The sequence below is a fragment of the Mus caroli genome, chromosome 2 (genome assembly GCF_900094665.2).
Source record: "Mus caroli chromosome 2, CAROLI_EIJ_v1.1, whole genome shotgun sequence".
In the NCBI taxonomy this organism is placed as follows: Eukaryota; Metazoa; Chordata; class Mammalia; order Rodentia; family Muridae; genus Mus; species Mus caroli.
The window spans coordinates 74,540,528-74,564,638 of record NC_034571.1 but is presented as its reverse complement, the minus strand read 5'-3'; the positions used below and the strand labels follow the sequence as shown (position 1 = coordinate 74,564,638).

General features: G+C 37.8%; 1 protein-coding gene across 9 annotated transcripts in view; it reads left to right on the top strand.

The window, feature by feature from the left end:
- Pde1a (phosphodiesterase 1A) overlaps window positions 1-20,583 on the top strand; it is a 280,800-nt gene extending 260,217 nt beyond the window's left edge. For 5 of the 9 annotated variants that reach the window (XM_029470632.1, XM_029470625.1, XM_021151272.2 and 2 more), the window contains 2 exons: window positions 16,117-16,233; window positions 18,139-20,583. In XM_029470632.1, the coding sequence (XP_029326492.1) occupies window positions 16,117-16,190 (74 nt within the window). In that variant the 3' untranslated portion in view covers window positions 16,191-16,233; window positions 18,139-20,583. Of the gene's footprint in view, window positions 1-2,011; window positions 2,220-16,116; window positions 16,234-18,138 lie in introns of those variants that run through there. The other 4 variants (XM_029470636.1, XM_021151281.1, XR_003835139.1 and 1 more) reach the window with 3 other exon arrangements.
- Window positions 20,584-24,111: the final 3,528 nt, after the last annotated feature.

Here is a 24,111-nt window from a genome sequence, read left to right as displayed (position 1 = left end):
CATAAATGACCTGACTTCATTCAATAAAATGTACATTTTTCTATTTGCTGAAATTAACCAATGGATGCCAAAAGGAAAGAGAAATACATGCAATGTTTCTTATTATTTCTTCTACATCTGAATTTGTGTGCTTTCTGACAACTTGAGGATAGTTTTTCTCTAACTTTGCATTATGAATATGAACAATAGTTACAAGATTTTATAGCAGTTTATGTCCCCCAGAGACCTATTGGGTTAGAATGTGGAGAATAGACATTGAGGAAGAGATAGGTAGGATCGAGGCTACAATGTTGATGAGGGATTAGTGACTAGATCCCAGTGACTAGACCATTTACAAGTACATTGGAAGTTTGTCAACTTTGTGCCTTAGAGAAGACTGCACACTACACACACACACACACACACACACACATGTGTATGTTTATATTTATGTGTACATGTATGTATATGTGTACTCTCATTTTTGTTCTCTTTAAGAAACCCTTAGGTTTACACTTAACATTCTGTTTATTTCCTTTCCCACTTTGTGTCAAATGTCCTTTATCAATCAGACCACTCTAGTACTGCCTCAATTTTAATTCACGTAAGAAAAACCCCCTGCTTCCAACAAGGCCTTGCTACCACTCAGCAATGAACTCATGGGTAGATTAGAGTAGCGTTTGGCCAGTTATTGAAATGCTCTCAGTAGACTGATCCGTGTATAACATAAAGACCATCTGTGGTCAGTCCAGCCTTTTGGTGAATTCTTAATATCAAAATCATTCACTCATTAAACCTTATGTTTTAAGGTACATAGTGAGCCCTGTCATGTGCTGGAATTATGCTCCACTTCCATAAGTGCATGCATGAAAGCGTATCTAGCTCCAAATCCTCTATATACTATATTTTATTTCATGGGTCCATATTTATCAGGTGTTTTAAATTTATGTTTATTTTGTGTGTATGGATATTTTGAGTGCATGTATGTATGTGTACTACATGTGTTCTTGGTGCTTTTGGAGGTGAGAAGAGGGCCTTGGATCCCCTCTAACTAGAATTGCAGATAATTATGAGCCACCAATGTGGGTGCAAGAAATTGAACTTGGGTCCTCCAGAAGAGCAACCAGTGCTCTTAAAAGCTGGACCATCACTCTAGCCCCTCAGTATACAATTTGATATTTAAATTAAAGAGGGAAAATAATGAAAACATAATAATCATATGCTATAATAGAACTCTACAACATATTATAATGAAAAAAAAGAAATGAATTCTCTACCTCTTTCTCAAAATATCTTACTGAAAGTCATATTGAAACCATATAATAACATCAGTTCCCATAGCTTTGATTCCTGTACAGAATTTGGGTTCTCTCTTGTTGTTTGAGTTATTAGGTATAACCAGTGGGAAAATGGCATTGTTGGATAATAACAAATAAACATATTCTTACTCATAAATAAACATGTTCTTACTCATCTCATTTTTAATGTGAATCTCAAACAGAATATTACTTCTTTATATAATTTTATATTTAAATAGAAGTATAATACCATTATGTATATAAGACTAATATCTTTCATGATAATATCTCATTTGATTCTATGAGTGTCTTCTTGAACCAAAATTGATTAAGAATACTTTTTTCGAATCAGCTGAAGATCATCACCAACAGATATGAGAGTCATGAACAACTCTAATAGCAAAAGCAAAATATGCTGAAAATTTAAAAATATTGACTATATTTGTTTTTATAATTTTACTACAATAGTTTATTCAAATGTGACAAATTTATAAAACTAATCATAGGGTTTTTTTCTTTACTTCTTCACACTTTCTCTAGATTGTTAAAATGAGTACCCTTGTTTTTCAGAACCAAAATCAATTCTACAGGAACAGTGTAAGTTTTTTTTTTAGTAAGCAACTTTAGGTAAAACTTCCAATGTGCTGACAGCAGTAATTTGGTCAAAAGATATTCGTGCTAGTCATCTACCTGGGCCTGAGTGAGAAAGGGAATCCCTTTTTTTGTTTCTGCAGGTTGTTGCTAAGTTGACATCAGACACTTCAGACATAACAGCTTCAAATTTCTTGATTGACCTGGCTTCTCTGGCATGGACTAGACCTCCTGGTGGCTGCAGCATCAAGATCTTTATGCCTTCAGATATTGGTGCAAATAGTATTTTGTGGCACCTCTCTTTGCTGAGGTGACATGGCAAGTGCCAATAAATGTTCGTTGAGCAACTTATCAATGATTTTGTCATGTCTTCTGTAAGGCTGCTGAGACACTTTCACTTCAAATGTATATTTTCTAAAATTTCAAAAAGAAGCACACATTTTAGAAATTTATCTTTTATAAAAATTCTAACTTATTTCCTCTGAAAATTCTTTAATAATCCCTACCACTAAAATTATTCAGAAAAATTACAAGATGAATATTACATGAGCAATGTTCATAATTTATATTCTAGTGAGAATGAATGGCCAGAATAGAACAGCTTGACACACTAGATTGTGTTTTAAATCTTCTGTTGCCCCATAACTTAGTTTAAGATTAGTTCTTTTTCCTCCAAGAAAAATTCCTTAAATATTTTAATTGTATTTTATTAATTTTAGTGTGTGTGTATGTATTTATGTGTGTGTGTGTGTGTGTGTATGGCTGCAGATGACAGAGCATGTTGAGGTCAGAGGACAACTTGCAGGACTTGATACTCTTCTGTCAAGTCTTATATAATTTTAACAAGTGTTTTTTTAATATTTTCTTTGACTATGACTCCTTCATGGATAATTTGATACTTAGATGTACCAGAGTGGTGGAAGAACTGTCTCAGTTAAGATTTTACTTCTGTGAACAGACACCAAGACCAAGGCAACTCTTATAAAGGACAACATTTAATTGGGACTGGCAGACATGGTACAGGAGGAGCTGAGAGTTCAACATCCTATTCCAAAGGCAAATAGAAGAAGACTGGTTTCTGGGCATCTAGGATGAAGGTCTTAAAGCCCACACTCAACAGAGACACAGTTCCTTCAACAAGGCCATAATAGTGCCAACAAGACTACACCTCCAATTATTGCTACTCTTTGAGTAAAGCATTTTCAAATCACCACATTCCACTCCCTGGTTCCCCTAAAATTGTTCAAACATATGAGTCTGTGAGGGTCATACCTAAACACAGCATAATCAAAATAAATTTTGTCTATAACAGTCTCAACTATGTTAAGATTCCAAAGTTCAAAGTCTTTTCTGAGATTTATTCAATCACTTAATTGTAATCCCCTATAAAGTCAAAATCAAAAAAGCAGATCACATATTTTATACATCACAGGATATACACTACTGTTTCAAAATGGCATAGTGAGTAAATACCAGAAGAAAAAGACAAGAAACCAGCTGGGCCAACTCCAAACTCTGAATCTTCATGTCTGTTGTCAAAGTGCTCTTCAGATCTCCAACTCCTTTCATCTTTGTTGACTGCAGCACAATTCTCTTTGGCTGCTTCCACTCCCTGTTAGCAGCTTTGCTCAGCAGATAATCCACATTTCTGGCATCTTGAATATCTTGGGGTCTCCAAGGTAACTTCAATATTACAGCTTCTTGTTCCAATGTCTATGATACATACATGATCATCTGGGCTCCTCCAAAGGGATTGGGTCACTTCAGCAGCTCTGACCTCTGTGGTAGGCTAGGCTCTAATTGACTCCACTCCACTGCTGCTATTGTTCTTGGTGATCATTCCATGGTACTGGCATCTCTAATACATTGGATTCTTCTGCTGTAACTATTCACCAATAGTCTCTCATAGGCTCTCTTCGTGGTGTCAAGCAAGCCTCAACTTCCTTGCATGACCCCTTTCAGTTCCAGGCCAACAACTGTAACTAAGGCTACACCTTCACCAATGGCCTTCCCTAGCCTCTCTCGGATGTTCTCTATGGTCCATTCAAAACCAAAACCACCCAGCTGAATTTTACACCTTGCCAAGTCTAGTTGCAATACAAGGTACAACGTTGGCTATCTCTGGAGCACAGCTTCTTTGTACTCTCAGAAAGCACTTCCCAGATTTCAGCTCAATAATGCTGGTCTCTTCTTAATCAGTGCTAATTTCTTATCTCCAGCTAACCAACATAACTTGTCCCAATAATCCCTTCTATTTTTGACTCTAAAGCCAGAGCTACATGGCCAAAGCTGCCTAGTTCTGCTTTTTGGAGATAGAACACACCCCTCCTCCTATTCTATTGCATTATCACAAGTTTTCTGTTTCCCAAGTCCTTCACTAACTAAGCTTGGCTATCCTAGAACTTGTTCTGTAGATTGACCTTGAACTCAGAGATTTGCATGGCTCTGTCACTTGAATGCTGGGATCAAAGTTGGGTACTGCCACCCCTGAACTTAATTAAGCTTTTCTCTACTTGGAACTTGCTCTATACTAAGCTGGCTCTGAACTCAGAGGTCTGCTTGCCTCTCTCTTCTGGGATTAAAGATGTGTATCATCATGTTTGGACCTAAATTTACCTGGGTGAGATCTTGCCCCAAAGTCACCACTCCCATAATCTGTTTATCTTCTTGAATATAGGATTCAGATCCATTTCACCTCCTTGAACTATACATATTACGTTTTTCTTTTTTTCAGCTTGCTCCTTTTCATTAAAATGTTCTTCATCGGAGTTAACTTTAGTAACCACAAAACAGAACTTACACTAAATTGTTTTGAGACTTCCTTTGTCAAAGCAATTAGTCTAAATCTCTTCACCTTACCCTCAGACAGATTCTTTGGACAATGGAAAAAAGCAGTCATGTTCTTCATCAAAATATCACAAAAACAGTCTCTAGGCCACATACTAACATTCCCCTCTACTCTTGGGCCAGTAGGCCTACACAGTTCAAACACTCTCAGCATTACCATCTTGCATATTCCTACTAAGATGGCCCATTAAAGCCCACTTAACACATTCCATGGCTTTCCAAATCCAAAGTCCCCTAGTCCCCATATATCCAAACAAAACCATGGTCAGGCCTATCATAGAAATACCCCAGTCCCTAGTACCACTGTCTGTCTTAGTTATGGTTTTACTGCTGTGAACAGAGTTGACCAAGGCAACTCTTATAAAACAGCATTTAATTGGGACTGGTTCAGTCCATTATCATCAAGTCAGAAGCATGGGAAGCACCCAAGAAGACATGGCACAGGAGGAGCTGAGAGTCCAATATCTTGTTCCAAAAGCAAACAGGAGAAGACTGGCTTCTAGGCAGCTAGGATGAAGGTCTTAAAGCCCACGCCCATGCCCACAATGACACACTTCTTACAACAAGGCGAAACTTACTCCAACATGGCCATACTTCCAAATAGTGCCACTCCCTGGGCCAAGAATATTCCAACCGCCACAACCACCATAAGAAGTAATCAGCTAAGAACAGTGTTGGGATAATAATCCTACAATGAATTGTAGTTTTATCTATGACCTAACATTTCCTCATGAAGGAAAAAAATGGCCATGTTATACATTCAGATTACATCCAAAGTTAAGACATCTAGGTATACCAAGGAAAGAGATAAGTACCACGGAAATCAAATTATAACCAGGGACACAGCACAATATAGGGTTAAAAGATCAAATTTTGAAACGGAAATGTTCAATACTGCTATTGTTATTAATAGTTACACATTTTTAAACAATTTCATCTCTGAGCTGTGACTTCATAAATTATAAAGTGGTGGTCACTTTTTAAAGTCTGTCTCAATAACTGTGATAAATGTTGAATGAATGAGTGCATGCAAAGTATTTTTACAGTAATACTTATTCTTTGGGGCTTCTGTATACTTCAGAACAATTTGTAGAGCATAATCAAGGCTTCTTTCTGTCTTATTTAGGGATTTACTGCTGTGAACAGACATAGTTGTAAACTGTGACCAGTTCACCAAGACAACTCTTATAAGGACCACATTTAATTGGAGCTGCCTAACAGAGGTTCAGTCCATTATCATCAAGGCAGGAGCATGGCAGCTCTCAGTACAAAGTGATTGACAGTACCTTTTTTTGATTCACCAGTGTAGCCTTTCCCATATCTCTCACAAGTATCTCCCAAATCCACTTAGTGTCTCTTTGAGAGATGGTCAGAATATAATTAACTTAGATCAGAACTGTTGTTACAGTTGTCTAATGTGGAAAGATATAAATTAATTAGTTTAAATTAACTTTTAAGGAATTGAGCATTCTTCCCTTCCCCTAAGCACAAAAGCCCCCAGAGAAGAAAAGAGGTTTGAAAACTGTTACTGTAGACCTGAGTGCTCTAAAAGGGGAGCATTGTAATCCAACAAATAGCTTATAAAAATTAAATTTGAAAGCAATATTTACTACCTATGTCTTTATCTCTTAAACTGCAAATGTAATTTTATACACATTTTCATATACATTCATATACATATTCATAACTTTTAATAATTTTCCTCATTAACTGTGAGAATTGTGGAAGTTCCCAGAGATCATACAGAAAAATTCATAACTGAACTGTTGATTTTCCTCATATACATTTAATTTCTGTGTTTTATGTGATGTTATGAAAACAGAAGTGTCTTCCCCTTCCCAGGTACTAGGGTAGCTGGGTGTTTAGGACTAATTTCTCACTTGGCAGATCTGAGGATTCATATAGACAAGAACTAACCCTGTAAGCCTTCTGAGCCATGTTGACATAAAACAAAGTTAATATAAGCAATTGCTATAAAAACACAATGTTGGGAGATATTCTATAGTTTCAATTTAATTCCATGTGTGAATTTGTCAAGAAGTATTTACTAAACAGCACGAGGACCATCTAGTAGTGGCTAGATTTTAGATCATGCATCCCCCCAGGATTTTTTGGACTTTTTTCCCAAGCCTCATACACATTTGTTGAAAATTGTGTGTCTCAGCTTCATAATGACTGTAAGTAATTTTAGCTTCCACAGGCAAATGAAAGTAAAGGAAGAGGAAGGGAAAACACTGTAAGGGTCCAAGAATCACTGAAGAGAATCCCTCAGACTCAAATAGTATATAAGAGCAGAGAGTTTTATTCTGTAGAAATTACCAGCCAGCAGGGGTCAACCATTCATCAAAATGCCAATGCAGAGGTGAGTTTGCAGGCTCAATTTAAAGCCAATTAGGGAAATTTCAGGGATGACCTTTATCTTGGTTGGTTGGCTCTATCTCTAGGGATACAGGTGTCTCTGGGATTTTGGCTAGGGTTCTGGGGACTTTCCAGAACCATCACTGTCTTAACTATTCTTGCGTAGGGTCAGATGGCAGAGCGGCTCCATGGTCTGTGGTTTTATTTTTCTTTCTTTCTTTCTTTCTTTTTTTTTTTCTGGAACTGTTTTGTTCAGTTCTGGAAAATAGAAACTTAGGCCTATTCCCATGAACTGGCATCTCCCAGTCTTTCATGGAGTCAGTCTAGCTACTCCATCTTAAACCCAATCCTGATAATTGGAAAAAATAAATACACACACAATCTCCAGAGTCTCATTCTCCCAAGTTGGGAACACACAATGTTGTCTCCATTCAGTCATTGACCAATTATATACTTGCTGACCAGTAACAGTAAAAGATGAGCTGTCTGCAGTCTCCAGGTTAGAGACAAGGCCTTACCCTGGCTGTGGTTGCTTCTGCAAGGTGAGAACCGTGCAAAGCTCCAGATCACTGAGATGTGTTGTAGGAGATCCGGTAGGGGTGGAGGGCTGAAAACTTTGTCAAAACAAAATGCCAGCATTCACACAGTTTTATTTCTTGAGTATAGAGAACCACAGAAGTAGGGATTTTTAAATTACTTCTCCCGGAGGCCCAACTCTTGTGATATCTCTTCCATACATTAATTAACATCTCTTTCCTTTGAAAGTCTCAAGGGTATAGGACTTGCGTGTATCTTGGAGTTTGTTCCTTTTTCGATTTAGTCTTAGCTAATCTTTTACTACCGTATTTACAGCCAAGAACATTAATGAAAAGAGAATTCTGGTTTCTGTTTGTTTGTTTGTGTTATTGTTTTGTCTTTAATGAAATACTGCTTACACTTGCTGCTGTTAAACTGCTCTATCACCCCCAGAAAACTGAGCTCAAAATCGTTTTAGTTTTTCTTAGCATAAAAATGAAAAAAAAAAACCACATTTATCTTATATGTCTCATCTTGAAACAGTATAATTATATCTTTCCAGACAACTAAAAAATGTCTTGCTTTTTCAAGTTTGTGTAAACTTCCTCTCTTGGGTCAGGGAGTAGGCCTGTGTGAGCAGCATCTTCAGGTTTGTGAAGCAGAGGGTGGCTCTGGAGTAGAAATCCCAGATCTGCTCCATACATGAATAAAACTTTTTGTGCAAGATGAAATTGATGATTAAGTGGTAAGAAGTGTGGCTGGCTAAACATATTCTCTATGACTCTGTCTTTGTTGTTGCTGTTATTATGAATTCAATGTATCTTTCTCAGCAATTTATCCTTCTTATGCCCCTTCTTACCCAGATTGCCCATGATTTTAATAAATTGGGACATATTGACACATTTGTGTTAAAGTGCAAATAGATTTTATCAAGAAGTTAAGATAGAAAGGCTAATGTGTATTAAGCCCTTTTAAACAATCTGAATTCAAATTTTAACTATATTATTATTATATCCATCTGGGAGTTGCACTTAAAATCTGTAAATCCAGGGCTGGTCAAATGACTCAGTGGGTTAAAGTACTTACCACCCATGTAAGTGGAAAGAGAGATATGACCCTCTCTTTAAGTTGTTAAGTAAGTTGTCTTGTGACCTCTACGTGCCCCTCTTCCAAATAAATAGCTACATATAATACAAATATAACATATCAATATTTTCATCATTATTAGTAATTATCATTGATAATTTAATATAATATAAAATTATATATGTAATTTTAAATATATTAACCCAGAATTCAACAGAAAATTTAATACCATAGGCTATAGATAATTAATAAGGTTACAGATCTGAATTCATCATTGGATTTTGCGTTCTGACATTGTTAAATACAGCAATTGGGGAAATGATTCCTTATGCTAGTAACATTGTGTTATTCTTTTGACTAAAATCAAAAGCATCATATTTTTTACTCTTAAGATTAACAGAAATGGCAACAAATAGGCAAGTTTAGGAAATTATGCCTGCATGATTGTGTTATACCTCTCACATTAAAGATGTGATTCTTATGTCTTCCCACATTTCCAGCTACTCTCCACGTACAGGAGAATGAACGGGACTCTGGTTCCTACATAGAATAGGACACATGGTTTTCTTTTTCAGTGCTATCTGTTACAAAGCCAAGTGTAGTCACATCCACCAGTCTCCATTCAGGCAGTTGCAAAGTAGATTGCTACATTGAGATAATTGGGCTTTTTTTTTTTTAATTAAAAGCAATTGAAGGATTTATTTACCTTACAGAAATTTAAATAAAAATTTTAGCTCAACAGCGTGCTTCCAGTGCAGCACAGAGCATTTCACCCCTTTGCACTTTATTATTTCTAAGTTTCCTTTCCTGAAATTGATTTTGGTGAGTGTACACAAGACCAGTAATATGAGTTACTGTTATACCTACAAAAGATGAAGAGAAGAAAAAATTAGCATACCTTTTAGACTCAATTTTTATCATTTTATTTTGATAACAATTAAACACCTATTCCAATATGACTTGTCCAAACACTGTTGGGTGTGGAGTCTTCCCTGGAGACCTCCCAGTGATCACACCCTTAAAGGAAACTGACACTTCTTTTCCAGCCACTATCAAATGACAATAATACCTAGCCTTAGGGTGGGTCTTGGTTTCAACCTCTTTTCTCCTCATGTTGAGATATTTTACTAGCTTCAGCTTGCACAAGTTCTTCACACTACCATAATCTCTGTGAATTCATATATGCAACTACTGTCAGAATATAGACTTACACAGCCATTTGGAAATTAAGGTAGGGATTCCTCAAAAAGCAAGAACTAGGTCTTCTACATAGTCAAGTTACAGAACTGTTGGGCATCTTCTCAAAGACTCTCTATACTACTGCAGAGATACTTACTCACATCTGTCCCCTGGTGCTCTACTGAAATATCCAGGTAATGGAAGCAGTGGAGGTGTCCCTCTGCTGAGGAAAGGATAAAGAAATGTAGTGCATTTACATGAAGAGACATTACTCCACTGTTAAGAAAAATGAAAGTGTGAAACTCACAAGTAAATGGATAGAACTGGAAACAATCAATGTAAGCAAAGTTAACCAAACCCAGAAAGACAGACATGACACACTTTCTCTCATACGTGGATGTTAGCACTTGAAATACACACAGAGGTTAGGAAACTAATAAGGGGACATGGAGATGGGGAATCTTTTCAAGGAGGGAGATAGAGCACAGTAATATAAAAAAAGAGGAATATGAAACAGAAAGTATCAAATGCAGTGATGGGTACAGGAGGACATGGAGGAGGGACAACTAACACTAAGACACTTCTGCAGAAGCCAGATGGAAAAATTCATATATGAACATATATGAACCCCCTCCCCCCGCCCCGTAACACAGAGACAATGCCCCAACTAGACGTCATGTGTTAGCAAATAAAGCCCTTCTTGTACCCTTGGTAATATGGCCTCTCTTTGGGACTACTGACCTTCTTGGCCTAAAACTTTCTACAGCACATGCTCCATGTTCTAGACATCTTTAACCTCACAGAGACTTCAAAGCATGTCCATCTTCATTCTCACAGCTTTTGATGTTATGCTTTAAAGGCTAGAATACAAGGACTTCAACCGTGCCCCAGATTGTGTGTACTTGCTAAACCCTCATGATCCAGCAGAGTTCCTACACCCTTTATTCTGCATGTCCGCAGAGCATCATATGACCAATGCAGAGATTTGCTGTCAGCTCAAGTAGTGCCTAGGATCCCATGGACCATGTCTACAGAAGTTTCTGTGTACTCAAGGGAAGAGCCAGGGGAAACATTTCCCTAGGTGGTGGTCCCCCTTTCTCCTGGGAGGCTGTTGGTCACCAGCCTGAGGAGACAAAGGAACAGAGACAGAAAACAAGGTTCAGATGGTCATGTACGGAAGAATGACCTGTGGAGACAGCTGCAGCAAGACAAGTCTAAATTGTTTCAGGGATAGGGTAAATAGGGGCTTTTTTAGGTATGCGGATGGAAAGGGCTAATTGGCCTCAGCATCAAGCAAGCAGAAAGGACTGATTAGGTCTAATATAGCACTGAATAACCATGTAGGCAAAAAGTCAGAGTGGGATCTCTCTCTCTCTCTCTCTCTCTCTCTCTCTCTCTCTCTCTCTCTCTCTCTCTCCCTCCCTCCCTCCCTCCCTCCCTCCCTCCCTGTGTGTGTGAGTGTGCGTGTGTGAGTGTATGTGTGTGTACAGAGTTATGCAGCCTTGCAGAGAACTGTGTACAAGTTCACGATTTAGACAAAGCCAGCCACCTGTGTTCAGCAACACTCTCCTGAAAGAGGCAGAGACAGAGATGCCCCGCTGAAAAAGGGAGTCTCCCATTTTGTTCAGAGCTCCTAAATCCATCTGGTTATGGTCAAGGGGGTTGCTACTATAATAGTAGGGTTGCTTAAAACTAGGTCACCCTATGCTAGAAGAACACTCTATATTGTTCTATTAATCTTTTAATTAAGTTCAAACTCTTAAAACTTTGAACTTGGTCAAGGTATCCTCAAGATATCATTCCTGAGCCGGGCGTGGTGGCGCACACCTTTAATCCTAGCATTTGGGAGGCAGAGGCAAGTGGATTTCTGAGTTCAAGGCCAGCCGGGTCTACAAAGTGAGCTCCAGGACAGCCAGGGCTATACAGAGAAACCCTGTCTTGGAATACCAATATATATACCTATATATACCAATATATATACCTATTTTATTGCCTCAGTACAAAATATTTGGTGTTGGTGGATTATTGATATTATTATTATTTATTGTTTTTCCTCCTTTTTCTCAAATTCTTCTTTTCTCTTAATTTTGCAGTACTGAGGATTGGACCTAGGGCCTTGAATATATTAGTTCCACACTTTACCGCACAGCTACATCTCAAGATTTTTGGCTTCTTTATAGTTTCCGTATCTCTTTAGCAACCACATCATCCTTGATCTCCACATTATGATCATTGTCATCATCACCATCATCATCATCATTGTTACTATTACTATCATTTTTGTTTTTCAAGACAGGGTTTCTCTAGGAAGTCCTGGCTATCCTGGATCTCACTCTGAAGACCAGGCTAGCCTGGAGCTCAGAAATCTGCCTGCCTTTGCCTCCCTAGTTCTGGGATTAAAGGCATGCACCACCACTGCCTGGCTGATCTCAACTTTCAACTTCTTTATTTTCTGAGAAATTTTCAAGTTTTCTAATGCTTCAGATTTATTTTTTTGTTTCCAACTTTCATTGTAATGTGGCAAAAAGCAGCTAGCAATATTTAAACTATGGGGCTAAATGCATTGAGATTTCCTCTTTCTTTTAGAGTTAATATCCTGAAAAATATCTAGGCATGACCAGAGTGTAGACAAGATCTTCACAGTGCAGCACAAGGAAGGGCTCTCTTGCACAATTCACCATGGAATATTCATTCATCTGAACACTCATCACAAACAGTCTTTAAGTTCTTTATTCCAGTTGGCATTTTCTCATCGAATCTCTGGTTTAGGTGCTCTGCGTACAGGTGCATATTTTCTACCTCATAGTTTTGCACTGTTCTAAACTCACCCTTACAAATCAGTGCTAAAGGCTCCCAACTTATAATATTAGGAAGCCCTGGATGTCAAAGCCCTGGACCCCCTTCTCTGATACCAATTTTCTTTGCCAGTCAGTATGTTACACACACACACACACACACACACACACACAGAGAGAGAGAGAGAGAGAGAGAGAGAGAGAGAGAGAGAGAGAGAGAAGAGAGAGATCTTTATATCTCCATATCTCTATCATTTCTTGTCTATATCTATATCTTTTTCTATAAAACCAAAAAATGTATTAACTCTTTATTTTAGCAATGTTAGTCCAAGGACTGCTAGAACATTAATTTGGGCTGAGGTAATAATAATATATGGTAGTAGGAGTATCTAGCAATCTAATCATCTCATGCCTAACAGGATGGAAAGACAGGAAGCTGGGAGAATACACATCTTTCTGGGGAATGGCCAGTGATCTACTTTCTCCAAGTAGATACCTTCTCCGATTTTTACTGTCTTCCAATAATGATACCATACTGTGAATATATCAAGAGGTGACTATAGTAACTACACTGGGTCCTCCAGAATCTACTTATTCCACTAAATCCCATCACTAGTATCAGACACGAATTCAATTCTGTGTAGTGGGTCTTATCTACAATCATAAAATGATTGGTTGCCCCAATAATAACTTGCCACACTCACTTAGGACACCTTATCTGGCAATTGGCAGTGTGGCACACGAGATCTACAGATGAATACGAGTATTGATGTATGTCTTTCACCATCAGCCTGTGCAGAGTCTTTTAAAACTATGAACGTTGTCTATTAAAGAAGGAGCTATGATCTCAGTTACAGTTTGTCTTTCTGATCCTACAACAAAACTGTGTGCCATCTTCATAAATAAGATCTTACAATCTAGTTCTGGTGGGAACCAACAGCAGTGACAATCGCCTGAATTGTTTAAGAACATCTCTGATGTCAACAATGCACTGGGATGTTCGTTTAATAAGCTATAACTCCTGGAAATCGTTTTATCTACCCTTTGGGGTAACTCTACAGAGAAACTACTTTAACCTAGAGCTATGTGCATGAATCGCATGGAAGATTATTTTTCCTGGCTTTTAACTTTATTATCATGCACATCATTTGTAGGCTACACAGCATGTAAATGTTAGTGGCATTTTTGTCATAGCTAGGAATCATAAATATTTTCATAATATATTTAGTGAACAATACTGAAGTTTAATTTGATGCCATTATTACTTCAAAATCATATATAAGATAAACCTGTAGTTAGTTCTTGCCATTCACACAATTACCAAAGAGGTGCATGCTACCACTGTGTTTCAGTAGATTTCTTTACTATGATGATATTGTATTGCAGTTTAACTGGAATTCTTTCTGATACTATGTATCTTATTTATAAATTTTATTTTGAAAAGAGCATACCTTTGATCAGACTGAAAGGATGGGCTGGATCTTATTAGAAGAGAGTAAAGCTTAGATTCCATGGGTAGGTTTCAAGATCATTTACATAAAATACGCTTCAATTGGGAAAGTTACCTAAAATTATCTTTGATGTGATGAATATTCCTAGTTGTTTCCTCCTTCCTGAAAAGATGATGTCAAAATTATGTGCCTGAGAGTGGCTTACTTGTGACATACCCAAGTTAATTACGAAGGCTTCTGCAACTAAAGATGAACTTAAAATAATCTGATTTTGATATATGAGGTCTTTAATTTTTCTAAATAACCAGCTTCTATGTAATCACTTGGCAATGTGTGTGTGTGCATGTGCGTGTGCATGTGCGTGTGCGTGTGTGTGTATATATATACTTAAAAACACCAGGACCTCTGAATTTAGAAGAAGGACTACTCTTTTGGCATTGCAAAATCATGGACCTGGTCCTAATACTGCTTTTCTAATTGAATTTACAGAATTTCTCTCGGATGTAATATGTACATCATTTTGAGATTTAATTTTTTATTTAATTATTTAATCCATCTTCCATTTTTCTTTACTAATAAAACTTCACTAGCAATAATATTACTTGATTAAGTAGACTTTAGTGTCCTTTACCCATTGTAAAACATTCTCTCTAAATGAGAAAAGTATGTTACTTTCTTTTAAGTCAGGCTATTTTTATCTCTGTCATTGGTTCTTGTCTAGTAAAGTGTGTTTTGTTATTTTCTGATCTGGTCTTAAATAACAATATCAAATTTGAAGTTTAAACCAAGGCTCCAAGATGATAAATATCAAAGAATAATCCAAGCTGTGAGGAACAATGTCGAAGAAGTTTCAGAAACCTGTTACAAACCTTTTAGTATGAGTTCAAATAAATGAAATATTAAGTTACTGAAAATAGAAAAGCGTGTATAAAAAAATTTCCAGTAAAGAGATCCCAATATTGGAGAGGTAGAATTACTCCTTCTTACTCCAAATCAATCGAAACGAGTCTCCATGGGAAGAGAGGGCTTATTGCTCAAGGCACTTTGGAAATGGAATATAATCCTAGCTGAGAGAGTGAAAAATTATGTGAGCCAATAGGGAAAAGACTGTATAGGCTTGAGATCTTCCAAGTGCATTGTGGGAACAAATGCCTCCTGAGGGCTGCATGTGGAATTATTTGAGTGGAGAAAGGTCTGAAAATGTAACAGCAAGTTTCTGGGAGGTGCTAAGACAGTCGGACGTTCTTGTTCTGTCAGCAGGCTGGGGTGAAACCCCCAGCTATGGTACTTAATATGAAGTACCTGGACACGCCTCCCATCCGCTCACAAGATACATAGTCTACATAACCTGCCCGGTCTTGTGAGTAAAAACTGTGTGGCTCTGGTACTGATCCAGGAGGCATTCGGGTCTCCTTTTATGTTTATCTGAAACTTTATTCAATTTTTAATCAGTTCTCCTCAACGTTTTGGGCAGTATTGGAATAGTTTCCACACTAATGCTTTCCTTATCTTCAGGGTTTATATAAAGCTGGAAGTTTATATAAAGCTCTAAGACTATAAATTCTATTAATTTGTTTTGGCAGATTATTTTACCAGTCTCTCATACTCATTCTAATTTGTTTTAAATTCATAGCAGCAGCCAATCAGTACATGGCTAAAAACATTGGTCATTAGGATTTGTTTAAACTTGGTTTCTGTAAAAGAAACATCCAGGATAATCACGCCGTCCTGAGTGTGACGTAGTAAATGCTTCTCTCGTGCATTTTGTCTCTGTGTTTCCAGACTAAGCTGCAACTTCAAAGGTTAAACAATCATGCAAAGATGTGTTGTTGTACTCTGCAAACCCCCTGGCTGAAAGAAAAATACTCCATCTTTGGAGAAACGCACTACTACAAAATCCATTATCAAATCCCGTCTTCCGCACTTTACAAACCGCTCTCTCCTGGGAATGTTAGCGCACCCCCTGTCCACCAAAGGCCAATTTTGTCTTACCTATTTGTTATTTGATGTTTTTAGGTGAACTTGATCTTCATAAGAACTCAGAAGAGTTGGGAAATACTGAAGAAAAGCATGATGACACACGTCCATAGGTGTGAACAAACTTTAAGAGTTCAGTTGTTCTAAACACAAGAGGTAATGTAAGACCTCTTCCCTCTTCCCACAATCCTTCTCCCATCTCCCTTCCATTTCTCCTCTGAGTGGGTGTGGGACCCCCTGGGAAAATCCCCGCCCCTCCCGCCCCTGCCCTGGCACTTCAAGTCTCTAAGAGGCTAGGTGCTTCCTCTTCCACTGAGGCCAGACAAGGCAGTCCAACTAGAATCCCATGTGCAGGCAAACAGCATTTGGGATAACCCCAGTTTCAGTTATTCAGTACACACATGAAGACCAAGCGGCACATAAGAAACATATAAGAAACCTAATTTCTAAAGTGAATTACTTGTATAACACATTCAGAGACAAAGGACTCCATTTAAATATTATTCTATTTTTAATGTACTTTTTTCAATCACGTACATTTTATTTACTGAGATTACAATTTTAATACTTTAAGCACAATAATCTATATTTTATATGGTTTATGAAAAAGATTCCAGAAGAAATTTTTACAGTGGGAGAAGACTTAGAATTACTTTTCTGTGGCATATAAGGAACCATTAATAACATAAATATCATGCTTGCTAGAAGTCTGTGGATAAAAATAGTCTTGCTTTTAAAAATGGCTTCTATGACTTGCTTTCCATCTGCCAGATTGATAACCCTAGAAATAATACTGTAGAAACGTGAAGACTATTTCTATATATTATGAAGTTTTAATGAGTGGATATATTAATATTAGTGTCTATTCAAACAGAACCACTGCCTTGGAAGGAAACAGGATGAACATACAACTAGAGAGGAAGGAGTATGTAGTATACATGTCTTAAATATTACAAAATGCATATCAAACAAATAGCAAGTGCTGTAAGGAATATTATGTTGCTTTAGTAGCAGGGGCACAGGAAAGCGGTGAGGGAGCCATGCCAGACCCTTGAGATGCTGTCATTGACTCTTCAGATGCTGGTTTGAAAGAGTTCAATGTGATTTGGCATTTAAGGCAATTCTTCAGTATTTGTGCAAAGACTCACTTGTGAGCATCTTAGATATGTTACATGAGTATCCCATGGTGGCTATAATTCCTGTTTAATACATGAAGGTTGAAAATAAAGCATATCACCAGTGGCTTGTCAGCATCTCATGCCCATTTATGTATTTAATTGCTAGCAACCATTATAAGGACTGTCCATACTTTCCACACAGATTGTATATTTATTAGCTCTAGTGATCCTGGTCACTTAAGATGAATCTGAATCTGAATATGCATAATTAAACAATATTCCTCCCTTTAGGACACTGCAACCCAACGTTTATTATATATCACCACAAAAAGGATAGAAAATAGTTTGGGTCAGCATTTTATAAATATTTATGACTATTTACCCAACATGTATATAGGGAATACAAGTCACCAGTGTGTTTACTAAAATGACTGTTCAATGTATGAAAAAAAAGTGTACTGGAACTAAAAACTGTGCAAAACAGAGACATTTAAAACAGAACTAGACAGCAATTGCTATTCACTACAAATCTCTTATTTCTGGCAGAGTGTATAAGTCCTATGTAAAAAAAAAAAATTCAGTAGCTGACCCTTATGTAGACTAAATAATATTCTTAATTTTTCCTTATTTATTTTTAGTTACCCAAACTTGTAATTTTCACGTGTGACATGTTTTGAAGCCTGTAGTCTTCATGGAATGGTTAAATTGAACTAAATACTAAGTGTATGCTCTCCCACATTTATCACTTTTTGGTGGCTAGGTGAAAAGATACTCTCAGAAAGTTTCCAGAACACAATACATCATTACTTACAATATATTCTGAATTTATCTTTCGAGTTTATTTTTGTGATCTAACTGAAATGTTCTATCTTCTAACCAACATCTACCCAACCCACCTTCCCATCCCTTCTCTGATCTCATTTTCATTTGATTTTTATTTCAGGAAAATGAAAGCAGCATGAAAAACACGCAAAGACCTTGATTTTCTAAAAAAATAAAATAAAATGTTTGGCTCAGTCCATTTTAGTGGACTCCTCTGTAAGGAAGAAGAACATAAATTTCAGTCAAGTAACTGAGCCACAAAGATCCCACAAGTTATCATTAGGATTCTGGCCACTGTTTCTGCCATGGTTTTCCTTCCATGATTTGGTCATCTTAGCCAGAGAAATCTTTTAAGACTGAAAGCTGGATGCTTTCAAGTTTTCATCATTTTTAACTTGTGTAGAAGATGGAATGGATTTCAATATACGACTTGCACTGTGTTACTCCAGAGTGACACAACAACACAATTGTCAACAAGCAAGGACAAGAAGAAGAAGAAAAAAAAAGAGTAAAAGAAAAGTAAAACAAAATGATGAAAACCCTGTTTTCTTGCAATGCTGATCTGGTAAGACTGTTTTGTTTTAAATGCATGGGAATAGAATGAGAATCAGATCTGTCTTCAGAAGCGCCAGCAACAGCTGACCATAAGAGCTGCCGCACAGTGATTGGATGAACGCCTCTATCGGCCTCCAGCTGGGAAACTACAGTGCCATTTTCTCCTGAAGTCATCGACCGACTATCCTGCAGCCATCCATTGAGTTTTAAGGCACTAGTGTATCACCCAGGTGTGTGTGGTCATATTATAGGTCATAGCTTGCTGTAGGGCCTATGTAACAAGGAACATCAGTCATTGCAGGAGAGGGGCACTTGAAGGGAAGACAGAATTTTCCTTCTGGGATATTGTTACCACTAGAATATAAAGATATATTACAGGCTGAGGCATAAGATGTGTGTGTGTGTGTGTGTGTGTCTGTGTGTGTGTGTGTCTGTGTGTGTGTGTGTGTGTCTGTGTTGTAGGTGTGTGCACTCATGCTCAGAGGTGTATATGGAAACCCATACTTTTCTGTACAGCTAAAACTGTTATGTGATGTGACTTTTTAATTTTACTGAAAAGAAATGAACTGCAACCCTCAGAGGCCCTGCTTCTTGGTCATGTTTTGCCTGAGCATGTGTGAAGTAGCTAACAGGAATGGTCAAGCCCAATTAGATGTTGTAGCATTTTCACTGTATATACACTTCAGGGATTGCGAACTTCGTGAAAGGTGACAATTAGATGGAATGAACAGTTACTGTCAATTAGATGATGTGCAGAAAGGTTCGCCCATCCTAATGAGTTGCTTCTCGCACCTGTGTTTCCCCCAGGTTCCTCAAGGCTAAGCAATATTTCAGAGAGGGACATGGCAAGAAGCTTTTAAGCCTAAGTTGTGAGGTCTTTATAACTCACAATTTAGATCTACTTTAATGTGTAAGCCATATTCTCTATGCATATTTAGTATGCATTTATTGTATTTAAGATATATTGTGAGTAGACTGTATAAAATGCTTTTAAATGTTCTATGAATTAGATTCCTAGTGTTATTATTGTCTAAATCTTGTTAAATAATTGAATTGTATCATAGCCATTATAATGTGATGGATATTTTAAATATCAACAGTAAAGATTGATCTATAATAATGTGTTGAGAAGATTAATAGAAATGTGTATGTTAGTAGCCTTTGTCCTTTAAAATGGACATTTTATTTCTATTTATGGAGAAACTGTAACTATTGCTTTTCAAGTCTTCTTTTTAAAAATGAGATATTTACTATCTAGAAAACACTCTGCTTTCAAAGTAAAATCTGAGAGTCTAAGAAGTCTAATTACTATTGTTCCTAATTGAGCCAGTCGTCTTTCAGTAAAGCCAGAATCTAAGGAGAGAAGAATAAAATGAAGCTCTGCTCCTCTCATGGCGTAGAAAATACATCTATTTTGTTCTTTTGATCTCTATGCTTGGTTAATGTAAATTAAAGAATATGCACATTGATCAGTGTATGTCTGCTAGCCTAATTGTCCAGGCTATGTGACTTACAGAGCACTGTGACCGACTTGCAGGGGTAGCTGGGGAGGCACACTGCTTCAGAGCCATCACACTGCCTGGACCATGCACGCTACTCCTCACCTCCCTCCCTTTTCTTCCTATCTCCACGATGCCCAATGTGTCTGATATTTTGCCTTTGGCCTTCCACACACCTTCCTTCCTCTCTCCACAGGACAGCTCCTACTGGAAGATAATAAGTAGGGGTCACACCGGAGATCACACGTGCCTCCAAATGTACAGATAATAGTGTGAAAGACCACACCATGAGGCGGGACTCTCTCTCTCCAAAGGCTGCTGCACCTGCTTTGCATTTGTACTCACAGCGACCCACCATACACTTGCGAGTTCATCTGCCTTTTCATTTAGCCAGAACTTTACTTTTTAACATGACAACCTATGATTCTTGTGTTTTTATTATGCTGCAACTCTCTGTATTTCCTACTATATATGATTGCTAAATAAATCATATTTGATCGAAATTATCCTGACCCACTTAGTCTTCCGTTTGATTTCTTTTAGTAGAATGTTGGCAGCTTGGGGAAATATGGAGGAACTGGGAGTAAACCAAATGAAAAACTGGTCTGAGCTTGTTCAGAACATGATTTATTTTTTCCTATAAAGCAAATGATCCTTGATCATTTTATCATAAGATTCAAGAGCATGGCTAAAAGAATGGCTCACATGTAAACATGGAAATGAGTTTTTTTCCTCCCTAGGAAAGTAAAGTTTTATAGATTAGCCATTCTCACTGTAGTGTATACATAATTCTCAGAATACCACATACAAAGGTGACTAGTTCTGCCCTAGGTGATGTAAAGGAGAGAAAAACAAACAAAAATATGGACATGAGTTGACAAAAAAAAAAATAATACAAAGTGACAAAAATGAATTAACCAGAAAATAAAAGTCTTGCCTGTTTTCCATGTGTAGCTTCCACATAATTTATTAGCAAACTTTATTTTTATTTTTATTTTATCAATTCAGCAGTAGTATTGATACACTCAAGAAAGGCACGTCTCAATAACCATTCTTGTCCAAAGCCATGCAGTTCAGTAGCAGATACCACCAATTTAGTTCTGGATGTCTGTGGTACCCAGAGACCTATTCTTCCCACTACATCTATGTGGAGCAGACTGGAAGCCCAGAGTAGTAGATAGCCATGTGAAAAAGAGCAAAGTGGAAAATAGAGACAGTCAGTATGACTGCTTCTTCACCACTTAGGACGGATCTCAGGCAATATTTTAGAGCTGAAAGGACAGTAATGATACCATACGTTACAGTAGCATTTCTGTGGAAGAATTATAAATACTTAATGTGCAAATTTTATATATGCTAAACTATATTCTATTTGAGACATTTTAATCAATTTTTCTGAAATTGGACAGTTCTCTTTATATCTCAGATGAACATGTTTTTTTTTTTAATCTCAGATAATTGAAGATCAAATGTCTTTTATTTTCTGTATTCCTGCATTATGCTACTTTCTCTCTTTTTAAATTTAATAGAGAGCATTTTGCTGTTGTTGTTTGCTTTTTCCATAAAACATCCAAAGTTTAGGTGAATGAAAAATAGTTTTACTCAAGGAATTGACCTTGTGACTCACTGCACTGTAAGAAAAATCAGATAAATGTTTAGAAGAAAGTACTAAAAGTCACTCCAACACAAAAGATAAGGTGACATGAGCTGTTTTTTACGAAATCTCTACTTGATGCTTACCACGCACATGAGCTCCCTGACGACACAATCTCTAAACAACCACAGAAGGAGAGAAACGAAAAGAAGATGAAAAGGTGGCCAAGGAGGTACTGGATGCTCACAGCACTTTGATAGCATTCTCTTCGAAATGACATACCCTGACTGTGCAGTAAGTTTCCCATAGAGCTGAGCTCTAGGCTATGCCTTGCCCTGAGAGGACTAAGTCTCTCATCTAAGCCAGAGATTCTCAACCTTCCTGATGCTGCGACCCTTTAGTAGAGTTCCTCATGTTGTGGCAACCCCTAACCATGTTGTGGCAACCCCTAACCAAAAGATTATTTTCATTGCTACTTTATAGCTGTAATTTTGCTATGCTTGTGAATAATAATGTAAATACCTGTGTTTTCTGATAGTCTTAGTTGTCTCTTGTGAAATGATCCTTTGACCCTCAACAAGGTTGTGGACCATTGATCTAAGCTCAATAAAAATCCTTTTTTTGGTTCCATGAACCATGGTTTGTCAGAAGCCTGATCTGGAATCAAAACTGGTCCAGTAGCCCCTCCACATATTTTACAAAAAAAAAAAAATCAAATACAACATCCTTAGTAGATACTGGGTGAGGAGCACTTTGCCATGTGGCACAGCAGAACAATAACATGTACCCTAGAGGTAGAAGTGGATCTGGTATTCTCTGTTAGCACTTTCTATGGGGTTAGGCAGAAACTAAGTTATCTCTCTCTACCTTCGGGTTAGCCATCTGTGGCTTGGTACTGATGGTTGTTGTGGTATTCCCTCAATAGTGGCTGCACTTTTACTATCCACCTAAGGCCATTGATTCAATTGGTTGGGGCCACTTACACCTCTCATTTCAGCAAGAGAATTGAAGGGAAAGAATGATTGTGGTAGGTCCCAGTATCTAAGAGAAGCCATCAAAAGTGAGTTAATTTTCTAGTGAGGTGAAAAGATAACTGGAAATCTCAGAGTATGTGGCCTTAGTGGGGATGCCCAAGAAGGAGTCCCAGGAGGCACAGATGGTGGTAGACAGGGAGTCAAGGCTAGCAAGGTAAGTCTGGGAGAAGTACTGGAGTTAAAAATAACAATAAAGGCACTCAGAATCCCAACATCCCAGGTGTTCTCAGAAATGGAGGAGACACTGGAGATGCCCAAGAGGAAGGCTAGTAGGTAGATTAGGAGACCATAAAGGTAGAACAGGGACTGATCACTGACAATGCTGCTGCTATGGGAAGCACTTTCATTGAGAAGGAGGAAAGCACTTTCATTGAGAAGGAGGGAGAAGATGAGGAAACCTGCTCCTGTGAGAAGCATCAGATAAGTTATCAGAATTATAAGCATTTTCAAGGCATCTATCATGACTGCCCTCTGAGGGACCCAACAAGCAGCTGAAAGAGTCAGATGCAGTTATTTGCAACCAACCAATGGGCAGAAGCAGCTGACACCTGTTGTTGAGTTGGAGAAGGCTGAAAGAAGCTGAGAAGGGTGATATTGTAGGAGGACCAGTAGTCTTGGTTAATATGGACCCCCGAGATCTTTCAAACACTGTACCACCAAACAGACAGCATACACAAGCTGATATGAGGTCCCCAACACACATACATTAGAGGACTTCCAGGTCTATGTTTAGTCAGAGATGAAGTACCTAACCCTCAAGAGACTAGAGGACCCATGGAGTTTAGAGGTCAGGTCGGGTGGGGAGGGGGGCATCCGCGTGTAGATGGGGTGGGGTGGGGAGGAGATGTGGTATGTAGAACAGTTGGAGGGTGGGTGGGAGGGGTGGGGAATGGAATATGGAGTGTAAAAAATGAATTACAAATAAAATTAAATTAAAAGAAAAAAAAGAATTGAATTATAAGCCTTTTCATAAGCCTGAGTTTGACTGATCTTCTGTTTCAGATTCATCATTATCCACGGGTCTATTTCTCCTCAGTTCTAGATCTCTTCTAGACCTATTTCTAGATCTCTTTCTTCTCAGTCATGTTCTAGCTTGTATTTTAATGCTCCATTGCATGAAATTTCCTTTGTTTTCTTTTTCTTCCTTGATTTTTTTTCTAGGCATCTCTGTCAAGTACACTCTGAGCCCTGGGTTGTCCACCATGCTGTGGCTGTCTGGCATGCTATCACTGTCATGCACAGATCTGTCCTGTCACTCAAAGCATCTATCGGTATCACTGTTGTCAGACTGTTACTGTGCTTATGTTGACCTATGTCTTCAGGATGGCCATCATCATTATGAGTACTGTAAACATCATCCTAGCCACTTTGAGCCAGTTGGTCTTTATCTAGATCTAGATCTGGAAAAATTC